General features: G+C 40.8%; 2 protein-coding genes across 2 annotated transcripts in view; one reads left to right on the plus strand and one right to left on the minus strand.

Annotated features, from left to right (window-relative positions):
• flt4 (fms related receptor tyrosine kinase 4) overlaps positions 1-2404 on the plus strand; it is a 47182-nt gene extending 44778 nt beyond the window's left edge. The window contains 1 exon segment of the mRNA XM_084352336.1: positions 1820-2404. Within this exon segment, the coding sequence (XP_084208462.1) occupies positions 1820-2039 (220 nt within the window). The 3' untranslated portion in view covers positions 2040-2404.
• A 1341-nt stretch (positions 2405-3745) lies between these two features.
• Positions 3746-22406, minus strand: ergic1 (endoplasmic reticulum-golgi intermediate compartment 1). Its single transcript, XM_084352779.1, has 10 exons — positions 22226-22406; positions 15134-15195; positions 12423-12495; positions 11908-12002; positions 9655-9779; positions 8555-8659; positions 8390-8450; positions 8073-8173; positions 7244-7366; positions 3746-5827 (listed from the first exon to the last, which is right to left on the minus strand). The coding sequence occupies exons 1-10, from the start codon at positions 22243-22245 to the stop codon at positions 5720-5722; spliced, it is 873 nt and encodes a 290-aa protein (XP_084208905.1). The 5' UTR covers positions 22246-22406; the 3' UTR covers positions 3746-5719.
• Between the last annotated feature and the right edge of the window lie 246 nt (positions 22407-22652).

The raw sequence follows: 22652 nt of genomic DNA on the forward strand, positions 1-22652 counted from the left end.
TCTCACTGTGAAACAACACCATGCAGATGTATTGGTAAAGGCTACTTTTCTAGATGTTTCAGAGTCAGTGTGAGAAAACAGTCGTTCTCTCACATCACGTATGCAGTGAAACTACAGTACAACTGCAAAGGAAGTAAGCATCAGCAGAGTCTTGTGTAATGCATGGCTAAGTAGGAGTAAGCAACCGTGTGAGTCATCTGAACCTAAAGCCCGTATTTATCAAAGTTTTCAGGGTTTTACTTAGCAAAGCACTGAACAGCCAACTTAGCCGAAAAGGTCATCGCCAAAAGTAAAGAACAAGACTTATTTCTCTAACGACTCACTCCTACTGAGAGCAGAGTGGAGGAGGAAGCTTTCCTGTGAGAGCAGCTCCCAAGTGTTCACATCCATAATCAAAGCTGTCAGAGACTAAGTGAAACATCTGCAGCATTGCTCCATCTTACATTTTACGCAGCCATACGGTGTTACAGAAAATCCTGAATGATATTTAAGAAGTTAAAAAATAAATATCTCCAGTAGCAACAATGGTGGGAAACTAACAAGTAACCAACAACCATATGAACTGAGATGTAATAACAGAAAATTGACTGAAACGGAAACAAAAACAAACTTAAACATGGATGTCCATCATAAACTATATAATAAGAGAGTGCAAACAAAAGAAAGTCAGCTGTACGCTTGTTGTTTTCTATCACGGGGAACGCAAAAAAGTGGCGTAAACAACCTGTCAACAGCTTACAAGACAAAAGCATTTGAAACTGGCAACCTGCAAATGACGGCTGCTCCAAATTGTCACATTTATATAGATCATGTTTTATTTGTTGAGACCACTGATGTCCAAAACATGTCTGAGAAGGTCTGTACTCACCTCTGGCTACTGCTGGCTGCTTTATGACACCTGTGGAGCTTTTGTTGAGTGAAGGTGAAGGTTTTTATTCTTTCACTTCAAGGACAAGGTTATGTTTGATGTTTTTGGTATTATATAAAAATCTCAGGAAACCATCCATCCACTACTTTTTGCCTTCTGTGGCACTCGTAACCTGTAAAAATGAGTTACAAATATAAAGTCGAGGTGTGCCGTCACAACCATAAATTATTATTGCAGTATACATTTATATAAGTAATGAACACCTTTTTAATTTACTATATCGGTACATTGTTCGCATTTATTTTCCAATGCAGAGGCAAAACCTTCCAGAGAACCAAAAATAAATGAGTGCAGAGTGATTTTGGCTTGTCCTTCGGTGTGTCTCAGGCCCACTGGGCTAAACATATCCTGGAACAGCTGGGAACTGTAGTGTCTGACAGAGTTGCTCCAACAGGAGGAAATGGTCCTGGTGTTCAGGACTGTTTGTTTTGTAAGCGCTGGATTTGATGCGCTTGTACTAAAGTTCCCAATATGTTCATGTCGAGGACTCCACAGCAGAAGCACATCTGAGAGGATTTTGTCTTGTGATTATTTTTTATTTGCAGTTTAAAGATTAGGATCACTATAACTTACAACAACCCATTAAAGGGCCCCTCATGGTCCCTGGACCCCAGTTTGAAAACCACTGCTCTCGTATTCACAGCAGCGGTGTGTGTGGGATGGACTCAAAATAAACTACAGAGCCCATGATTATTGTAACGAAGGAACATGTCAGCCACCACAATAGTACGGCTCACTGATGTGTCCTTATAGTTCTTGGAGAACAATGGCGCTGTGTCGGAGGAATAAGCTACATCAGGCTTACTCATTAGTAGAATCGCTTCATTGTTTGTTTTGGCCCGAGTACTTGACAGTAATGCTGACAGCTGTATTTGTATGTTCTGTACCCAGTCGTATAGGCAGCAGCAGCAGCACAGAGCCTCTGACAGCCTCCCATGGTTCCCTGGGTCGAAGCAGTGGCGCCTGCAGCTCCCGGCACCGTCCCACCTTCTTCAGCCAGCTGTCAGGACAGACCTTCTACAACAACGAGTACGGACACCTGTCCGAGGAGGGCTTCTGCGACTTCTTCTCCTCGCCGGACTCCCCCTGCCTGGCCTCCTCCAATGTGTAATCTTGCCAAAGATGCAGCCCGAGAGAAGGGAAAACAAAAAAAAAAAGTGGACAGCGCAGGAGGAGGGAGGTGTATAGGCTTCAGTAACATCCCAGTATTGACATATTACTACTCATTTATCACTAAAGATCAGGTTATAGATCAACTTCATCTCAAAATCCTCTCTCTCGGGCTGCTGCCTCAACACACGGACTGAACAGTTAGTTCCTCTAATGAGCCACTGGGTGGCAGCATTATGACAAAAACAAGCCCTAAGTATTTTCTATTCACACACTTATAATTTTATCTTTTATATATACAGAGTATTCTTCCTTTATTTGTACAAATTATGACTCATACGGGGAGAAATAAAGAAATTTATCTTCTTCTGGTTCTTTTCTCTGTGATTAATATGAGGCCGGAGCTGACATTATTCCAGAGCACGTCTCAAGAGCAAATTAGCATTTGTCATACTGTGATAAATTACAGGTCCACAGTGAAACAAGCTCTTTGATGGTCCACGTAATGGGTCAATCAAGGAAATGAGCAGATATTTGTGGATCTGTGTCATTTGGTGGAGGCGGAGAGAAGCTTGGATACACCACCACCACCACCGTGAAGAAGGAATAAGTGACGGAGGTAAACAGAGGGATGTAGGGCGAATAAAAGAGTGAGTCACACTAAGCACCTCTTATCAGAGCTGGACGTAAGCATGATGACAGCTGTGACAGCTTAACACCCTCCTATACATGCTCACATCACAAATGACAACCTGCAGGGTGTTGACTCTGGCTGCCAGCTGAGGGAAATGAGCAGCGTTGTGGGGGCAAAGTCCACACACACACAGTTACAGCCACTAGAGCCGGTTTTATGTGATGTAGTCAGACGCGCAAAGGATCCATTTTCGGTTTCTGTGAAAAAGCGTTGATGAGGGTACCTGGATAAATGCGGGTAACTGACAGTTTCAGGTATAAAAAAACAGGTTTAAGTCGACACATTTGAACTGAAATACTCGGCTTTTAAACCTGCAGCACTTTTCTTTTATACTTCTGTTTTGACACCATAACTTAAAGGAGACGTATTCTGCTCATTTTCAGGTTCTGAATTGTATTTAAGGTTAATACTCGAATAGGTTTACATGCTTTAGTGCTCAAAAAACCCATCAGCTTTCTGTCCAGTGCTAAAGCACCGTATCCCCCCTCTGTCTGAAACGCTCCGTTTCTGTTTTAGCTCCTGTCTCTTAATAAATTAGGCAAATGTGCGACATGATGACGTAGTGTGATGTCACAAAGTCACAGAATTAAAGGCGAGACTACTGACGAGGTGTTTCAGGAGCAGTGTTTTCTGTAGGAGAGAGGAGCTTCTGTGTAAAACACCAAAGGAAAAGAAAAAGCATAAGTCTCCTTTAACTATATCAGGGTTTCTTATGAAATCGATCAATGTTTTGCATCTTTTTAGGCCAAAAGATATAATAAAATCTTCACTGTTTAAACCAAAGTGTAGTAGGTGAGTTCTCCCTTTGAGATCTGCAAACCAAAAACAGATTAAAAATGAGGAATTAAATCCAAATTAAAAGTCAGGTTGAAAGAACTGCAACCCGAACACATGGAGCGTACAATGGTGATTTCTATGGTTCCATTACTCGAGGAGCACACAGCATTACAGAGTAATTTGAGACGGGACAGGAAATAGATGACCTTAACAGCAGAAAGACCAGTTCTGAGGGCTGGTGATTATCACTGGTCTTGATCAGAGACGTCTTTTATACAACAGTAGAAAAGAAAAGAAAAATGACCAAAGAGGAAAAACATCTTGGCCTACAAGTTTTCTCCTTACAAAACAAAATGTTCTTTACAGTTTACAACTTCATGGAAACACAGTGAGTAAACAGAGCCACGTACCATGTAAAAAATTTAACTAAATCAAGTTATCTCTTAGAAAAACAGTCACTCTATTCATTGCGATGTCTATCGGAATGGAAAAAAACCCCTCAAAGCTAGGACCTTTAATCAGCAGTGTTGATGAAAGCTTTGGTATAAATGGACTAAAAGGAAAACAATGATCGCTGTATTGAACTAAAAAAGTGAGTCTACACAGACATCTTAAGCTCTAACATGCATGAGAGAACATGTGAAAACAATGGATTCGGTGGCAGCCACTGAAACAGATGGACAAACGAATAACTAATCCTGTATGGTGGGACAGTAAACCTAAAGGCACACAGTTTGAATAGTGGAGATAAAAAAAATAAGGAAGAGCTGAGAAAATAATGTCACATGATAGAAAACGTAGTTTCATGGACAGTGTGAAAATACATCCAGTCTAAACCAGAACAGTTCCTTCAAATAATCATTCCCTTTGGCACTAGAGCTGCAACGATTAGTCGATTAACCATCGGTTGTCAAGTATTTAATCAATCACCGATCAACTATTCTAATAACCGATTCATCAATTTGAGTAACTTTTTAAAGATTCTCTTATTTCAGCGTCTTTAATGTGAATATTTCCTCTTTTTTTTTTTTACTCCTCGATGACAGTTAACTAAACATCTGTCAGTTGCGGACAAAACAAGACATTTAGGGACGTTATCTTGGGCTGTATGAAACGCTGACCGATATTTTCCACCATTTTCTGACATTTCATGGAGCACAAAACTAATGGATTAATCAGAAAAATGATCGGCAGGTTCTTTGTTAGTCGCAGTCATAGTTTCATGGACAGTGTGCAAATATTTCAGTTCTGTTTACGCAACATTGAACAGGCTTTCATAAACCAGAACACTTCCTTCAAATGATCGTTCCCTTTGGCACTAGAGCTACAACGAGTACTCGATTAATTGCTTTGTTGTCAGCTATTTAATCAATCTCCAACTATTTGATAATCGCTTAATTGATTTTTTTTTTTAATGTCTGAATTCTCTGACTTAAGCTTCTTACATGTGGATATTTTCTGGTTTCTTTACTCATCTATGACAGTAAACTGATTATCTTTGGATTTGTGGACTGATGAGACATTTGAGGACATCATTACGGGCTTTGGGACACAGGGATCGACATTTTTCCGACATTTTATGGACAAAACAACTGATCTACTAATCGAGAAAGTGATCAAAAGATTAGCTATAGTCGCAACCCTATTTGGCACTCTAGGATCAATAGACCTGACTGAAATTCTCCATTTTTAAATTCATGATTTATGTCTTGTTGTCTTTATGTCTGTAATTTGACATTCCCCTATGATTGAATAAATGGAGAGATTCAAGTGACGTTTCACCCCAAAAAAAACCCCAAATTGAATATTAGCACAAATATCAGCTTTTTTTTTTAAACTTAATTTTTTTTTTTTTAAAGTCAGAAGCAGCCTTCAAATACCCATTATAGTGTGAACCCTGACACAAAGTACTTTATAGACTTTATCTCCACGGTAACATCTCCTCTCCTGTCACTGAAGACGCAGGAAGCGGACATGTGATAGTCAGCGACCACGCGTCAGCAGGGCAGTCGGAGCCAGAGAGGACCTTCAGTAACTGAGACGCAGCCGTGTAGCCTGGTAGTTAGATCGAGTGCCAGAGCCGCTTCATTGGTCACGGTGATACAATCTCCAAAGGGAAGCTGGTTCGAGCGAGGATTGGATTTAGCTAACAGGCTAGCAGTTTTGCACTTATAAATAAGCTGGGAGGAGGGGGTGGAGGGGAGCAGTCCTCATGACATTTTTCCTATCTGGATCTTCTTCCAGGCCTCTGAAGCGGTGAATATACAGGAGTCGATGATCCCAGCGACCGTGAACGTCCCGCCAACGATGGCACAGATCTGCAGAGAACAAATCACTGTCAGTGTCGACATTTAAAAGCTTTGGTATTTTCTCCTTTTCTAAACGGCTAAATATCAGCTGCTTTCAATCATAACAATACGTGACACTGACACCTCAGAATGTGCTGGAATCCAGCAGAGTGTCCTGCTGCAGCTTGACTCACAATCTTAAGCCATGACTCATAATCACACTATAAGCACAGTCATATCCTACCCGTGCCTTAAGTCACAATGAACCTAAACAACACAGAAGACAAATAACGGTGTAGCTCATCAGCCAGGCAGCCACTTTAATCCTGACCGCATTATCAGTCAGCGGGAAACTTTCCTGATGAGGTGGTTCAGGATTAGCCAAAAATTCCTCAGGTCAGGTGGGAGTGGAGGCAGAGAAGGAGAAAGAAATTTCAGGAAGGAAAAGGAATAGTTTTTGTACAGATTAAACTAACAAAATATAACATTTTAAATAGCTTTAGAGGTGCTGGTAGGCACCGGTTTCCCCGCGTATTCAGCCTCTATGCTAAGTTAGACTGACTGCTGGCTGTATCTTTATATTTAAATACAGGTATGAATGATCTAAAGAACGCAAATAAGCAGATTTCCCATTCTGTTGAACCAATAAAGAAAAAGATAATCTTCTAAAATCATCAAAGTAAAGGTGAGAAGTGAAGGTCAACAGTAGAAGTCCCACCATAGTTTTGTCAGACAAATTTCTTACAGTGTATTCAGACTACCCAAACATGTCATTGTGTGACGGGCGTGACAATACAATCAGCTGATGTGTACTCAACTTTCAGCAGTGACTCAGTGACAACTTAGCTGTTCACACTTGGCCTTTTTGTAACTCATAGTGTGACCATGACACAATGATAATATTCAAAAGGAAAAGGAAAGGTTTTACAATCAACCTGGCTTTCTAGCAACGTGGGAGCAGCACAGCAAGCTGTAAACACTACACAAGCTATGTTTACATGGACAATATTTCTTTATTCTGTTTACATGGGATGGGATTAATAGGGTCTGGTGTTTACAACAAATTTAATGGTGTAAACATTAAAGTGATGTTAAGTCATGCATGCGTTCATTCTCATTTTAGCTTTGGTGTTGGTCTCAACTTTAGGGAAGTATCTGTCTCTTTAGCTGCTAAAGTCTTTGTCTTGTCTGTCTGCTGGGCAGCTAACATATAGTGGATTTATCAGAGCTTTGTTTGCTGAAAACAGCTTCCTGCTGGTGCAAACAGGCTTGATGAGAGGGAAAAGAGTGAACCACAACATTATAGAGAGAAACAATGAGCTGAAAGACACTAAAAAGCTCGGTGTAGCTGACGGAGACAGCAGTCAAGACCCTGAATTAAAATACATTCACTTCACAATTTTAAGATTTCATTTTACTGTTGAAGTCCAGATGATGAGCACTCACTGTTGTGACGAAGCGGTAGAAGGGCTGTCTCCTCTCTGTGTACTTGACTGTGATTGGACTCAGGTCGTATCTGAACCAGATGGCGGGGATGATCCTGCCCGTGTGGCTGTAAGCAACGTATTCCTGTGTGGGATGGAGAAGGAAAGAACGGATGCGTTACAAATTTTCTTGGAGCTGCGCCTGGTGGGAGAAATCGATTCAATCAACACCGAGACGGTTAATCCCATCATGTTTAGAAATCAATTTAGAGCAATCCGCACAATTCATTATTATCTCTCGAGGAGTTTATGAGTCATTACTGAATTGGTTTCGGATAAGTCACTCAGAAGTCATTGAAAATGAATCTTGGCTGAATAAAACTGACGAAAGGAGGGGAGGCTCCACTGTGTTGTGAGTTAATATATGACGACACCACTGTTAGTGCCTTTATGTAACTCACATTTCTGCAAAGATCCGGCTAAATTCACCAAAAGTATTAATTTAACATGAGATAAAGCTCCAAGCACTGATGAATGCCTCTGCAAGACCTTTATTTATGCTTTGGGTAGGAGATTATGAAATACTTTGCACCATCAGCCGGCACTGTTATTACTCCAAACTCAGTCACTGTCCGTCAGCACGGTTCTGAGAAGCGTGTTTATGGTTTGTTGACATCTGGTTTCCCATCACTAGGGGTGAGCTTTCACTTCCAGGTGAGTGCACAAGTTAACAGGGCGACACATGTACACTGGCCATATGTCGGGATGGTCACGCTGCTTCCATGACAAGTGCAAAAAAACAACACATGACACATAGGTATGATCTCACAGGAAAGGAAAAGAAGAAGCACCTTGTTGGCTACCGTGTACTGGTAGGAGAACCTCTGTTTGCCTGACAGGTCTTCGTACACTGTTGGAACAATCTTCAGTATGTAGTCATGTGACGCCAGAGCTGCAGGAGAAACAAAGTTATTTCAATATAAAGAAGTGTCCAACCATGGATTTAGGTTTGACGCAACTGGCTGGACTCTTTCCCTCTGAGGTGCAGTGTCAGCTGTGTGAATCATGTTTCCACTCAGTTAGCCATCCAAGAGGTGTCTCATTTCTTTGCCTTACATAAACGTCAAACGGTGGTTACGGTGAACACATGCGCAGCGTGCATACGTACGATTAGACGCCATTCGGTCAGCCCCTCCTAACGCGTTAAAGGCTCCTTGTACTTTTTGTACCTGCGTGACAAAACAGAAAACAAGAGATCAGCTTCACGCTTTGAAACTTCAGATCTTATCTGTGTCCATTTTTTGTCTGGGTGTGTTTCAGTGTGTGTCCTGACCTGGAGCTTTTCTCCAAACACCAGCTTGTGGATGGTGTGGGTCATGTCAGGGCTTTGGGGTTGCGCCGTAGCGCTGTGCGTCGACACGTGGAAGTTTCCTGGTACCTGAACACACACACACACACACATACACACACACACACACACACACACACACACACACACACACACACACACACACACACACACACACACACACACACACACATAGATAGAGCTAGGTAAGTTTGTGTCAGTAGCATAACAAGCAACCGCAGCACATTTAGTTAAACAATGACCAAGTCTGCATGCGCACACAATTGGTTGGAAACTAAATATTCCATGCCTCCGGAAGAGAAATCTACCCCTTTAACACTTTTCACATATTTCCAATTATTCCACAAGCAAGAGCGTTAAATATACAACTGCTGGGTTAATCATTTGAAATGAACTGGAAAGACTGACGCACGGGATGTTGGTCGTGGGACAAAGAGGGCTCCACAGGGCCCAGCCTGTACTCACAGTTTGTACAGCTGTTTAAGAGTCAAATTCAAGCACTTTTCAAGCACTTTCAAGGTACCAAAACCAAGAATTTGAAGACTCTTGCATTTTCACATCTAAATTGATTGTATGTTTGATCATGATATCAGGAGACAACAAATAAATATGACAGGATTGTTTGATTTTTGGTTTAAATGAGTAATTGTGACGATGAAACATCTGATTATGTTGAAAATTAAGCATTTTTCAAGGAATGTGCATTGATTTAAGCATTTCTTAGCCTTGAAAACAGTTAAAATCAAGCATTTTCCAAACTTTCAAGACTTTGCACAAACCCTGCATGCTGTCAGATGTAACCGAAGCCGATCAATTTAACGTAACTCAATTTAGACTGGAGAAGGAAGCGGGTTGTCTCAGGCAGGGGTTCACCCTCTATGTTTAACTGAAGCCCAAGAAAAATAAACAACATCTAGTCCCACAAACTATCAGGCTATCCGATCCATCATGATGTAATTACTGGACTTCTCTCCAAGAGGCCACATAAAATAGGTCATTCATACAGTGTGTGTGCTTGTATGGGTTGTTTTCCTCCTCCACTCTGCCGTGTGGTGAGGCCTTACTTTGTTGATGGTGAACTCTCCCTCAAAGCGACAACCATCCCCCTGGTTGAGGGGAATCTTCATGGAGTTGTCTATGTGACCGACCTCATGGCGGCCCATCTCATCCTGGATGTCCAAACCCACCACTGAAAGACAACAAGGACACATGAGAGAGAGTTTAGACACATAGTGAACAATGTGACGCAAAGTATTATAAAGTTTCCTCAACTTCTCCAAACTATTTTTAGTGATGAGACTCGATGATTCATCGATTAGTCAAACAAAGGAAACCATTTTGATGGTTAATACATCTCTTAAATCATATCAAACTATCAGTATCAAACTAGGGCTGTAAATGACATTTTTTTACATTCTCAGTTCACCTTTTTTAATTCATCAATTAGTCCAAAAAAGTCACAAAACAGTAAATTAACAGCAATAAACAATTCAAAGTTCACACATTCAATTTACAATGGTATAAGACACAGAAAGATAACAAATCTGGAAATTTAAGAAACAGAAAGCATTGAATTTTCCCTTTTTTTCTTTATTAATGATCAAAATTGTTCTACACCAAATTTGCTGCTTTTCTCTATCATGCAGGACGATCTTGATCTTGATCTTTATCTTTGTCTTAACGTTCTCACACAGCCACAAAACTTCAGTTTCAAACTGTTGGTTTAGAAAAAACAAGTTATATAAAGACATCACCACCTTGCGACGGGCATTTTTCCAAATTGTTTGGACTTTGTAAAGACTAAACAATAAACAAGTTGATCCAAGAAATGATTGATAGATGAAGTCTGAGTGCGACCCACAGGGTAAACACACATCAAGTCCAAACAGACCACCTATCCTGCCCGTTGCCCTCTCTCTGCCTGTGTTTTTCCATCTAGGCCTCACCGACCCCCCTCCTGCAGGCCGCAGTGTGTTGGCACACTGGCAGTGGCCTATTTTCAGGTGATGTGTGTTGGCCGGCAGTGCAGAGAGGAACGTCTGCCGGATCTGTGCTAAAAACCTTCGCAGTGCCGACTGTCTGACCTTTGACATTCAAGACAAGTTCCTCCCGTCTGTCCAGATCTCAAAATATAGTGCACAAATATAAGTTATGTCTGAGCTGCCCATTTCTCCTTTTTAAGACATTTAGACCTGGAAGTGTGTTCATGTAAAGTGGATGAGGGGTGGTGGGGGCGGGGGTAAAATTATTATAAGGTTATTACACGCGGATCTGCTTTTCCATGAAGTCACAAATCAAGACCTGGCAACCCGTAAAGGTTGGAGGAGGGAGACGACCGGCACGGCAGAGCAGATAAATCTTAAAAAGAGGTGGAAATGCCAGCTTTTCCATGATGAAGTGAGTAAATCTGTAATGGATGACAACCTGTTTGGAGGTCTGGAAAAATACACCGGTGTATAATATTAACTCGCTGGGAGAACGGCTGAGGAACATTTCTGCTCATTACATGCAGCTGCAGTGTGGTTAGACCAACGTGTTTGAGCTGGTATTTAAGAGGGCCCCACGTCTCAGAAACAAAAAAAAAAAAATCTGCAAATAAACAAAACCACCATACATACAATCATCAAGAGCTTTAATTGGAAACGGCCTTTGTTTAGGCATGCCATGAGCGAGCTCGTCTAAACACATGGCCGACAGCTGCGCGCCCGCATGCCAGAACCTCTCTCGCACAAATCTGGGCTTCATTTTTCACACAAGCATTTATTAGCTTTGCCATTTTTGGATATCCCAACGAATGTGTGTTTTTCTGTGCTGCCCGGGCCTCACCACTGTGGTTGGTGTGTGTGCATGTGTGCGATTTGTCACTGGGCATAGCTTCTGCCGAGAGTCATGAGGAGCAAATAGCTGGTGACTGCTCTCAGTCTTGGCAGGCTTCAGCCAGGCCAGCCCACTTTCTCTGACGCTGAAGTGCAATCGACGAGCCAGCAGAGGCAACTTTGTGTCAAACTCGGATCGCGGCCGTGTGGCAGATCAAACGCGGGCCGGAGGCTGGGCTAAAATCTGGTGATATCTAGGAGCGTGCCACAACACATCCGCGTAAACAAACCATTATCTAGTTGAGTCTTTATCTAGGGCATCGTTATCTTGCACCAATAAGCCGCGCTGAATGATAGGGCAAAGTATGATACTGTTTGATAAGGGGGAAAAGGCAGCTATAAAAAGGAGGCCACAAACAATGTGAAACATACAAACAGGAAGTGTAATGCAAAGAAAGTGAGTGAGAGTCGTGTATATGTATATATTATGTATATACTCACAATCACAGTGTAAGTTTGGCAAACTGATGTTTAAACTCACTTCTATCTTCCCACCACTGTCTTTATCAGGATCATCCACATACAGTTCATTAACACTGCGAAAAAAGGAAACAAAATGGTCAGAGAAGGGGGGGGGGGGGTTATTTTGAGTAAAGAAAAAGACACATCTTGTCCTTTTACAGCCGAGGGTTCATCTTCTGCCAAATGGCGAGAAAAGAGCATTTGTGTATCTCTGACAGTGTAATTTCCTTCCTGTCATGTCCTCCCCAAGTCATCCCTTATTACACATCGCCAACAGGCTGACGCATGCAAAAAGCTAATTTCCTGTGAGAAAACTGACTGCATTCATTGGTTACAACATGGGCAGAGCCGACTACATCATAACGGGTGCTTTGACACCCATGATTAAGTCTTGTATATTTAAGACAGCAGGTCCTCGGCCTGTGTGGCAACAAGGGAATGATCTCTTGATTAGTGTGTTACAGGATATTACAGGTTTATTCTGCGATACCTACATTTCAGTGGCTATGAATCCCGTCAGCTCCGACAGGAAGAGGAAGAGTATGAAGACACAGCAGAGAATGGAAACTGTGGGCAGAGAGGAAGAGTTCAAATTAATCTTACGTACAGCACACTGATCTCAAATTACAGCAGGGTTTCAAGGGATGATGAAAACCAAATGGCTTTTCCAGCCTTGAGGAACGGCTGACCTAAGATATTGACATTAATAAAATCAAAGCCGCCATAAAAGATTTCTAAATAGCTGTTTTACTGATGGTGTTAAGCCTGCCATTACACAGGTTTTTAAAGAGCCTCCTACACTAATTACACATTAAATACCAGTGAACAGGCTGCCATTACTCTGAGAGAGGTGAGCTCATGCTACGTGGGTCCTACAAACAGCTCACTTTAGGTTTTCTGAGACAAACTCGCACACTGACAATCACCCAGACCAAAAATGGCGCCTACAGTAAAAGAGACAGACACCAAATTAGGAGTATTAACCTTGAGGAATAAGTGTTTCTGTTCAGTTTGAGCCAAAATAAAGTCTGAGCCTAAAAAGAGGCCAAGCTTGTCTATTTCATTTCATGTGTCAAACTAATCAACCAGAGGCCCACATAAAACACTGTCAGGTGTCTGCTGAGATAAAAATGGAAGGAACTGATCTGTGTCTGCGCAACTGTGGTCTATCCAGTATGGCGAGTGCTGCGGTCAGAAAGCTCTCGCTCAGCAGGTGAGGCATGTTTACGTGGCAACTGTCTCCTAGGATCACACAGTCACATGACCTCGTGGTTGGCAGGCCATCAAACCTGCGGTTAGTGGAGACTTACATAAGGTAATGTTTAACCAACACACAATAGGGAGTGTCGCTATGACACATAGGTCACCAATTCAGGTTCATCAAAAGGCTTGTACAGTAATTCTTCCCAGGCTTCAAAGGTCACAACACTGGAAATTATTAAAGAACCCATGATTTAAACTTCAACAACTCCGCAATGGAAATACTGACAAACCAAATGATTTACAAAGACTTCACATGAGTGGATTTCAATTTGAACTTTAGCTCATCTTTCCTAGTGACCACACTGACTGGGATGAAATGGGATCGAAAGTTGCTTCATTCTAACAGAGAGGAAGCTTTTTTTTCCCTCACAGTTGTGACATAAATAAGCCACAGTAAGACAGTACATACAGTAACACCATGAATCAGTCGGTGACATCCGAAACTGGTCTCTCTTTTTGGTAATCAGATGTGCTATTTATTTTTGGCTCATTTCCCCCCACACAGCGCTGACAAATGAGAACTTTCTATCAGTACAAGCTGGACAAACAAATATGACAGAAAAACAGTCAAACAGAAGGTTTAAACATTACGACCAAAGCTAGAACAGCTCCCCAGACCACTGTGGCTAAAACAGAGGTTCACAGTAAATACCGTAAAAATTGAACTCAGAGGAATGTGGCCCTAAAACAGAATAACAAAAGCAGACAGGGTCAAATATTTGGCCTTTTGTGAAGAGGGGGGAGTCTGTTTCTGGTTCCCTCTGAACCACACAGGCCAAAATGTGAGTTGACCCACCGTGGGTGAAGCAATAACAGTCGTCTAACATCCAAAGCAACCCAACGCCCTCAACCCCTAGACAGTGGATGGAGACAGGAAGGGTGTTGATTGTGTACAGGAAGAACCTCCATCCATTTCCTCATGGGTGGAAACTGTGCGTATATGTTTAGCAAGTTCATTCTCTTCCCTGTCATTCAGGAAGGTGTTTTATAATCTGTTTAAAACTGTTCTCTATTCAGTGATATCACTGCTTATCCAATCTGCCATCAGTTTGATTCAGGGGTTGACATTTCACTCTGCCCTGTGTCATCAGCTGACAAAAGACAATCCGGCACCAGAAAATGACTGAGGAGCCGAAAATGTGTCATCAGGTCTTTGGTTCACCATTAAACAGTGAATAATCAATACAAGCCCTGATTACACAATGACATACTGATGACAAGCAGGAAAACAGCATGAACTAACAGGACAAGCATTCAGATTTCCGCTGATGACTTCTCAGGTGCCTGTGGCCATGAAAGAACATGATCGTTAACATTCTTACCATACTAGTTGCGCTAAAACATGTAACTGCCCAGGACGCAACTCTGCGCTGGGACAGGCAGCTACTTGATTTACAGCTGTCAATTACTCCCCTTCCTAAACTGTTCGTCAATACATCCACCTCCCTAAACAGTGCCTGGTACCACTTTCCATTTACCTTCTAATGTAATGTATGCTGATGTAATACTAAATACGTAAGAGTAAGTAAGAGACCTAAATCCCAGAAATAAGTTGGCATTTTGTACGTCCAATTCTCTCATCTTGAAGTCAGTGAGGTTTTGAATGGGTTTCAGTTAAATGCCGGTCTGTGGTTAACACAAGCTTAACATATTTTCAGGCTTTGTTCTACAATACCCAGCAGTTGAATAAAAAAAAAAAACAGTGATCGCTGACAAGTAGCTAAATGAAACTTCAGAGGTTATGCAGGACATTGAAAGTCATTACACCAAACATGGGGACTGATCTACTTACTAGTCCATCTTTACAGGCGGACTTTAGTTGCAAACTATTCTAAACTCTAACTAAATAACTCCTAAACTGAAATAAAAAATACTCAAATCCAAAGACCGACCAATAAAAGCTCATAGTTTTGGCTCGTCGTGTGCGTGAAGTACTACTCACTGAAAGCTCCTGTGTATGTGGGCTGGGTGAGATCTTTTGGCACTTTCCTGTAGATATCGAATCTGAGGAGAGAGAAAAGAAAAGGCAAGTGAGGAAAAAAAAAATAGAAAATGTAAACACTACGTGCTGAGAAAAGAAGCACACTCTGTACCCATAAGGCTGTGCGATATTACAGAAGAGTGGTGGAATGTTAGCTCTGGACCAGCGCCATAACACACAACAGGTCCAGACAGCCAGCCGCAACACACACACACACACACACACACACACACACACACACACACACACACACACACACACACACACACACACACACACACACACACACACACACACACACACACACACACTTTTTACAGAGTTACACCTCTTCCTCTGAGTGTGTGCTCAGTAATTCTGACCTGACCTCAACAGAGGTCTCTTGACACACGACATGTACACAAGAAAACCCAAAGCCAACACAGAGAAACACACACCAATGAAACAGGACACACTGCAAGAACACCTCCAAATTATATGGTTTGACTTTTTTTTTTTTTTTTTTGGCGGGTTAAATGGAAGTTACAGTAGGATTACATACGATGATACCAGCAGCGAAGGATTCAGTGTGAAAGAATCGGACTGCAGATTTATTGTCGTCTATCGCTTTCGTATCAACTCGGATAATTTCAGAAATAACAAACGGATTGTGCGTAGATCGGTGAATCAGAAGCGGAGGAGGATCATTACCACCTGACAAAATCAACTCTCCTCTTGTGAAACACTGTTGTTGCCTATTTGGGGAGCTGACTATTTAAGTTCACGGGTTCTTGCGCATGTCCTTTTTGGGCAGTGAAACGTTTTCGACCCCAAACTCCATCGGCGAATGCGCAAATCCCACCCACTCCCTCTCACACTCGCTCTCGCTCTCCTTCCAAAAAACACTCACATCTGTTCACATTTTCTTCCACCAAGAGCTGCCAGTGAAACGATCACAGCTGATGCAATGCAGGGCGGGTGAGGAAGTAGGAGGGAGGGCTTCCTGTCCAGCCCCGACCCTGCTGCTTCCCTTGTTTTGCCTCAGCTCCTGCTTTCACTTTGTTTTCATCCCTGGATGATCCTAAACACTACAGCCAGCTTCCCTCACCTCTGTCTTTATGATCCACATCCAACCCCTTACTTCCTGCACCCATGTCCCATTAGTATTAGATCACTGTGTGCTAATAGCTGGCCTGGCGGGATATGTAGGGCAGGCGACATAGAGAGGTGCTGGGCGGGGATCTCAGGGTGGGGTCGTTCTGTATCAGGATCAGAATAACTTCCAGAGTGACATACTTCCTGAATGTGAAGCTTTAAAGTGCAGAGTCTCTTTCCTCAACATCCTCTCCACCCAGCCACAGCCCTGACCTCCTCAGACCACCAGACGGGTTGAGCACAGTGATTTACACCGCTGCCATGAGAAAATCCTGAAAGTCTAGTTTGTCGCTTTCAGTTCAAGGACTACACGCTCCCCTGTGGAGAAAAAATATGATCCATGTTGTTACGGAAACTCTTAAAACTCCAAGCCATGTTTGTGGTCAAAGTGGTAAGGATAGAAACAAGAACTTTAGATCTTGTTGGCATGTTTGGGAGATGTAATGTATTACCCAATGGCAACTATGCGAAATACTGTAGAAAGGGTCTATGACCACTGAGCTGGTTTACAAGAATGTGTCTATACAATGTGTTTATATTGACAAATGTGTACACTAAAATGTGATAATACTACAAGGTTCTTTAAACTGGTTATGAAACTGTCTCAATTCAATACTGATCCCTTAATATGAGCTACATAAACAAAGAGGACCATCAGCGAGAAGATTGGCTGTTTCTGCATTATTAAAATAGTTACAGGCCACCCACACCAACAACGATCGCTATAAGGATAACTATAATAATAACAATGTGAGCTTTCCCACACGACAGTAGCCCTAAGCACAGGCTGCGTGTTCAAGCTGTGTCAGCAGCTCAGGAACATGAATATCAACAACGGCTCATTAATGTGCGTTGCACCGAGAAACAAAAAGAAAACCAAAAGGATGGCTGGGTTATGAAACTCTTTGTTGGGAGAGTTGGGAGAATCCAACACTCTGCTATGAGAGTTGTTGTCTTTTGAAGACAAATATTAGTCATACATTTGTATGAGTCACCATCAATATGCAGGTGAAGAGACATCAGAAAAGTCGAAACTAACTTGAGTGACCCCATTAGCACCATTTGGCAGTATGACTCAGGTAAAAATAATTTCAGGTTACACAAGCATTAACCTGACGCCTTGAGAATTGAGATGGCTTTTAATCAGCGTATTAACATTTGAGTTATTCTTAAAAAGTAATTATTTATAATTATTGTTTAAGTTATTGCTCTCTGTGTGGATGGCCCTTTATTCTTAATGCCTGTCACTGGGTCAGGTGCTGAAAATTAAAAAAATAACACAATTTTAATGTAAACTGAATTGCGACAATTCTGATTCTTGTATATAAACATCTTTTAATGCATTTAGAAATGTTACACATTTACATTGGGTTACTGGTACACATGCTTTAAGTACATAAGCTATTTTTGTGTTCTACTTTTCATTATGTGTGAATATTGCTTTTATTAATAGTTCTTGTTCTGCTCTATTACACAAAAACAAGACATCCTAATATACGTATTTGTACATTGAAAGTCATACCATATTCATTTTAAGTATATGCTTAAATGCTCAAGCTACATTACAAGAACATAACATCACTTACTCCACCCTATTAGCTTTACAGTGTAACAGTCTTGAAGTCTACGTCTGAATCCAGGGTATAAATAGTTACAGAAATCCTCACTTCTCGTGGTAGGATCACAAATATTTTGAGCCGTCGCAGCTTGTCGCGGCTAAATTTAAATATGAGCGATGGAACAAAATCTCACGTGAGACAGTATCTGATGCTACATGTGAACTATAAATAGTCTCAGATTGATGTACAGTAGACATTCTGGATATATCTGGACACAAGACACATGGTCTTACTTACACTAGAGCTTAAAGGTTGGAGGTACGGACAGATTTAATATTATGGCATCATAGCACTACCCTGATATTTATATGATACAGTATTTACTCACATATTCAAATTCACATGGTAAAACTGCATCTTGTCACATGTTAGCAACCACATATGTTAGAGTAAATAAAAGGCAGGATTGAGGTTTCTTAAAGTTAATGTTGACAAAATGAAAATGTAATTTCAATTAAACCATTTGAAAATATGTTTTTAATATATGACCAACAGGCTGACATCCACATACTTTTGCTCAATTGATGGCAAGGCAGCATTTCAAATATAATATAACCCATCATTTAAAATGAGCACAAGTTGAAATCCGCTTTAATTAAACCTTACCATGACAAAACAAAAAGCTTTTTGTTCAGTTTCAGTACATCATTTAAAACGTGCCTGTTTAATTCTATATAATTTTGTTATTTTTTTTTTACCACAGCTTTGATGCACTCAAGTGTATTTAATATGAGGTTGACTGAGATCTCAGTCTCGCATAATTTCCTCCACTCAGAACATTTTGTCTTCATGAATATTAACGCTGATGCCTGAGAGTTCATCTCTCGGTCCATCGCTGATGTTTGTAATTTCCTGAGTTACGGTCAATAAATTCTCACTCGTCACTTCCCACTGCTCAATCTTCTGTGAACTGGGTTCAGATGTTTTGTGATTAGAGAGTACACGTTGTACCACCGTCTCTCTGTTGATCCCACAAGGATGCTTTTCAACAAAGGGCCCTTACTAAAAAAAACTGTATCTCGCACATGAGTCACCGTGAGTCACTAGTTCATCCCTTTCTTGTATTGCTAAGTAAACCCACATTACGGACAGTCAAGGTTCTTCTTTTCACACATGGTCACCTCACATCACGAACTATATACCGCAGCCTACATCTTTCTTTATTTAGGTTTCTGTTCAGTCATCTGCCGGTACGTCAAGTCTCAAACAGCAGTCACCCATCAGTGTCGAGATTAAGAGAGCTGACATCTACTGACACTGAGCCTCCTTACAGAAGTGATCAAGTCAAACACACTGCATCATCAGGTTAACCTGAACCAAGCCTACGTGTGTCAATAAATGACATAATGTGAAGGCCGGTTAAACTTAACAGCCTTTCTGTTATTTGTTTGTTCATTAATTCAGAAGAGCTGCTGCTCAGTCATTCTGGATGACGTTACCGTTATTATTAGAAAGAACCTATAAACTATATGACTGTTGAAAAGCCACAAAGAAAGCCAGTATATTCTGTGTACACTTATTCCAGTTTATTTGCCATTAAGGTAATGTATATCAAAACATATATACATATATATATATATATATATATATATATATATATATATATATATATATATATGTGTTGTTAAGTATATATGTTTGTTCAAGTATATATATATATATATATATATATATATATATATATATATATATATATATATATCCATAGATTCATTGTATTAAATAAGTTAGTATTTCTTCTTTACTCAAATTTCTTTAATATAACTGAACCAAACAGGCTAAATCTTTCCACACTCATTGTTGGTATGAACGCAATGATGTCTTGATGAAGCCAGGCCAACACAGATACATAATATGATCTTTTCCTCATATCCTGTTTCTATTTTTTGTCAACAAATCCCATGAAAAGTCCAAAACCAACGATCAAATGGCTCAATTACAAGTATTGCAACAAGTATCCAATATATGTACGCGATTCTCCTGATTTTATATTCCCTTGAACACCAAATGTGTGTTACTCCGCTATAATACCCAGCTCTTTGAGTAAATGACTAACCCTCCTTTAACAATGAAACTCCACACGTGTGAGAGGATTGTTAATGGTTTTACGTTTCTAGTGGGAACCACTGCTCAGCCACAGACAGGAAGTAATGTGAGATGTTACGAGACAATGTTGGTTTTGGTCTTCTCACAGGATTTGATCAGTAAAAGAATAAGATCCTTTAATATTAAATACGCTTATCACTGATGTGGTTTACAGGTGGCATTCTGGTAATACCTGTAACACTAGGGCATGGTGTAATCTACGGTAACCTGTGTTGTTACTCACACCGCTGACTAACCCCCCAATAATTGTGTGTGAGTGTGAGTCAGCGAAACCTCTAAACAACTAGTTAGTTAGTCAATCCAGCTAATTCCATCTGTTGTAACGCAGGTTTTGTAAGATTAGGACACCAGTGAAGCGTCTGAACAGGGCATGACACAGCCGCTCTCACACAACCCTCAAACATAGGTCATAAGTGTAGTAGTGCAAACGAGAGTTACACCAGATCCTGTGTGTCGGTAAATCCATTCTCTCATTGCAACACGGCTGTGGTCTGTAGGAAAGACTCATGTGTGTTATCTTGGGCTTTAACTGACGATCAGCTTCATCAGTTACGTAGGTGACATCTACAATTCGCTTTTTTTTTGTCTAACAACACCCCAAAACTCAAAAAGTTTTACATTTGTACTTATTATAATTATACGAAACAGATAAAACTGCAGATCCTTACAGATGAGAAGCTGGAACACGAGAATGTTTGAAACCTTCACTTTATAAAAGACTGAAATTATAAACTGATTATCAAGTAATTAATCAACTGTTTTTTCAGCGCTAGTGTGATTACACCTCGTAATTTTTAATTATTAGACCAGGTTAGGGTTGTAACGGTATGAGATCTTCACTGTGAGATCTTAAAAGATATCCAGGTCCCATAGTATCACAGTATTACAGTAATATTATTATTTAATAATTATAATTATTATTATTATTATTATTATTATCATCAGGTACAATGATCCTTAAAGATAGGGGTTGCCCGATCTGGCTTTTTCAATGCTGATAATGGTTATTTGAAATCAAGGAGACCAATAACTGATATTTGGAACCGATATTCATTTGCAGTAAAAAAGAAAATCTTAGTACAACCAGTGATGCAATGGTACAATTTACTCTAGTACCGTTCTTAAAGACAATTTGGAGATGCTTGAGTATTTCCTTTTTTCTGCTATTTATTCTTCCTCTCCACTACATTTATTTTATAACTTTAGTTACTGGTTACTTTACAGATTCATATTATTTGATTGTTTACGGGCTATTATTTAACACGTGTTAGTAATCAGATAGTGCTGTGGGTGGGACATTGTGTTGACAGGATGCTGCATCGGAGATAAGTAGCACATTTTTAATCAGATTATTTTATCGCCAATCTGAATATCAACCCCCGATAATTGCCTGGGACTGGATCCCTACTTAAAGGAATGTAACAAATGCTTTATCATAATTTTATGAAAATAGTATGTCCTATATTCCTTTAATAACACTAATACACTAGAATTCAACAGTGTAGATAACTTGTGACCACTATAGCTGACTGCAAACATCCTGTCCTTTATTTTGTCTAAGGTGTGCCCTGTTGACAGTTTCCACAGCTCTGCAGGTGTGACTATTAGCTGTGCGCCTGTTGCTCAAGTTTCAATAGATTAGTTGATTATCTCTGCAGTGCCTGTAGTCAGGTGTATTCCTTAATATTCATTACCTGCTTCACACTGTGTACAGGTGGATAATAATTCTGAATGTTTTGACACTTTTTTGTGTATTCTGAGGATAATAAAGCTTTGATTTCTAAATGAGACTTGCCCCGGATATCACGTCTGTTTAGTGAACCATGCAGCTATGACAAAACAGTGTTGACTGTAAACTGGGTCCCTGTCTGAGGTTCGAGTTTTGCAAATACTGGGATGGATGTGGAAACCTGCACATGCGCAGGCGGCAGCCCGGACAAAAACTCTTGTGAGCATACCTGCGCATCACTCCACCTACTCAACCAACACTACTCCCCTCCTCACAATGTGGCCCATTCATCATACCGGACGCGAAACAAGCGGTTACAACTGTGCCTCGCTCATTAGTATGCGATGCTCTGCCAGCGTTAATTCATCCAGAGCTCACACACTGAACCCTCCCCCCCCCCCCCCCCCCCCCCCCGAACCAGACCCTCTGTATCCGACCCGAAGTGAAACGAAGCCCCGTACTCACCTCCTCACATCGAAAGGCATGATGTTTGCACGTTTCACGGATTTATTAAGCTAACAAAGCCACAAACAACGGGAAACCATACAGCTCTCTTCACTGCTACCGGTTGTTCATCGGTACCGGGCTGACGTCAGCTTAGGACGCTTTGCAAAAGCCGATTGGCTGAGAGCTACTTCCGGTTTGCTCTGATTCTGCTTCCGCCGGGAGCGTAGCGTCGTTTTTTTTATGGCTTTTAAAACATAATAAGATAAAAGATAAATAATTATAGGAGCAAGGGAATGATTTTTGTTTTTTAAATAGTTTTATATTATTTTATTCACTAAAATATATATCTTATCCACTGTTTATCCAACATTTTATATAGTCAATGATTTGAATTACATAAAAAATATACATTTTTTTTGGAAATAAAGTGTGACTTATGAACAAT

The sequence above is a fragment of the Pagrus pagrus genome, assembly GCF_965226575.1.
Source record: "Pagrus pagrus genome assembly, chromosome: 5".
Taxonomy (NCBI): Eukaryota; Metazoa; Chordata; class Actinopteri; order Spariformes; family Sparidae; genus Pagrus; species Pagrus pagrus.

Bases quoted from the DNA above. Each gene is read 5' to 3' on its own strand.
- ergic1 (XM_084352779.1), bottom strand. From the start codon at position 22,245: ATGCCTTTCGATGTGAGGAG. The intron at 15,196-22,225 runs GTGAGTACGGGG...CTCTCTCCTCAG, and splicing joins ATGCCTTTCGATGTGAGGAG to ATTCGATATCTACAGGAAAG. The intron at 12,003-12,422 runs GTAGGTATCGCA...CTTTTTTCGCAG, and splicing joins GGATTCATAGCCACTGAAAT to TGTTAATGAACTGTATGTGG.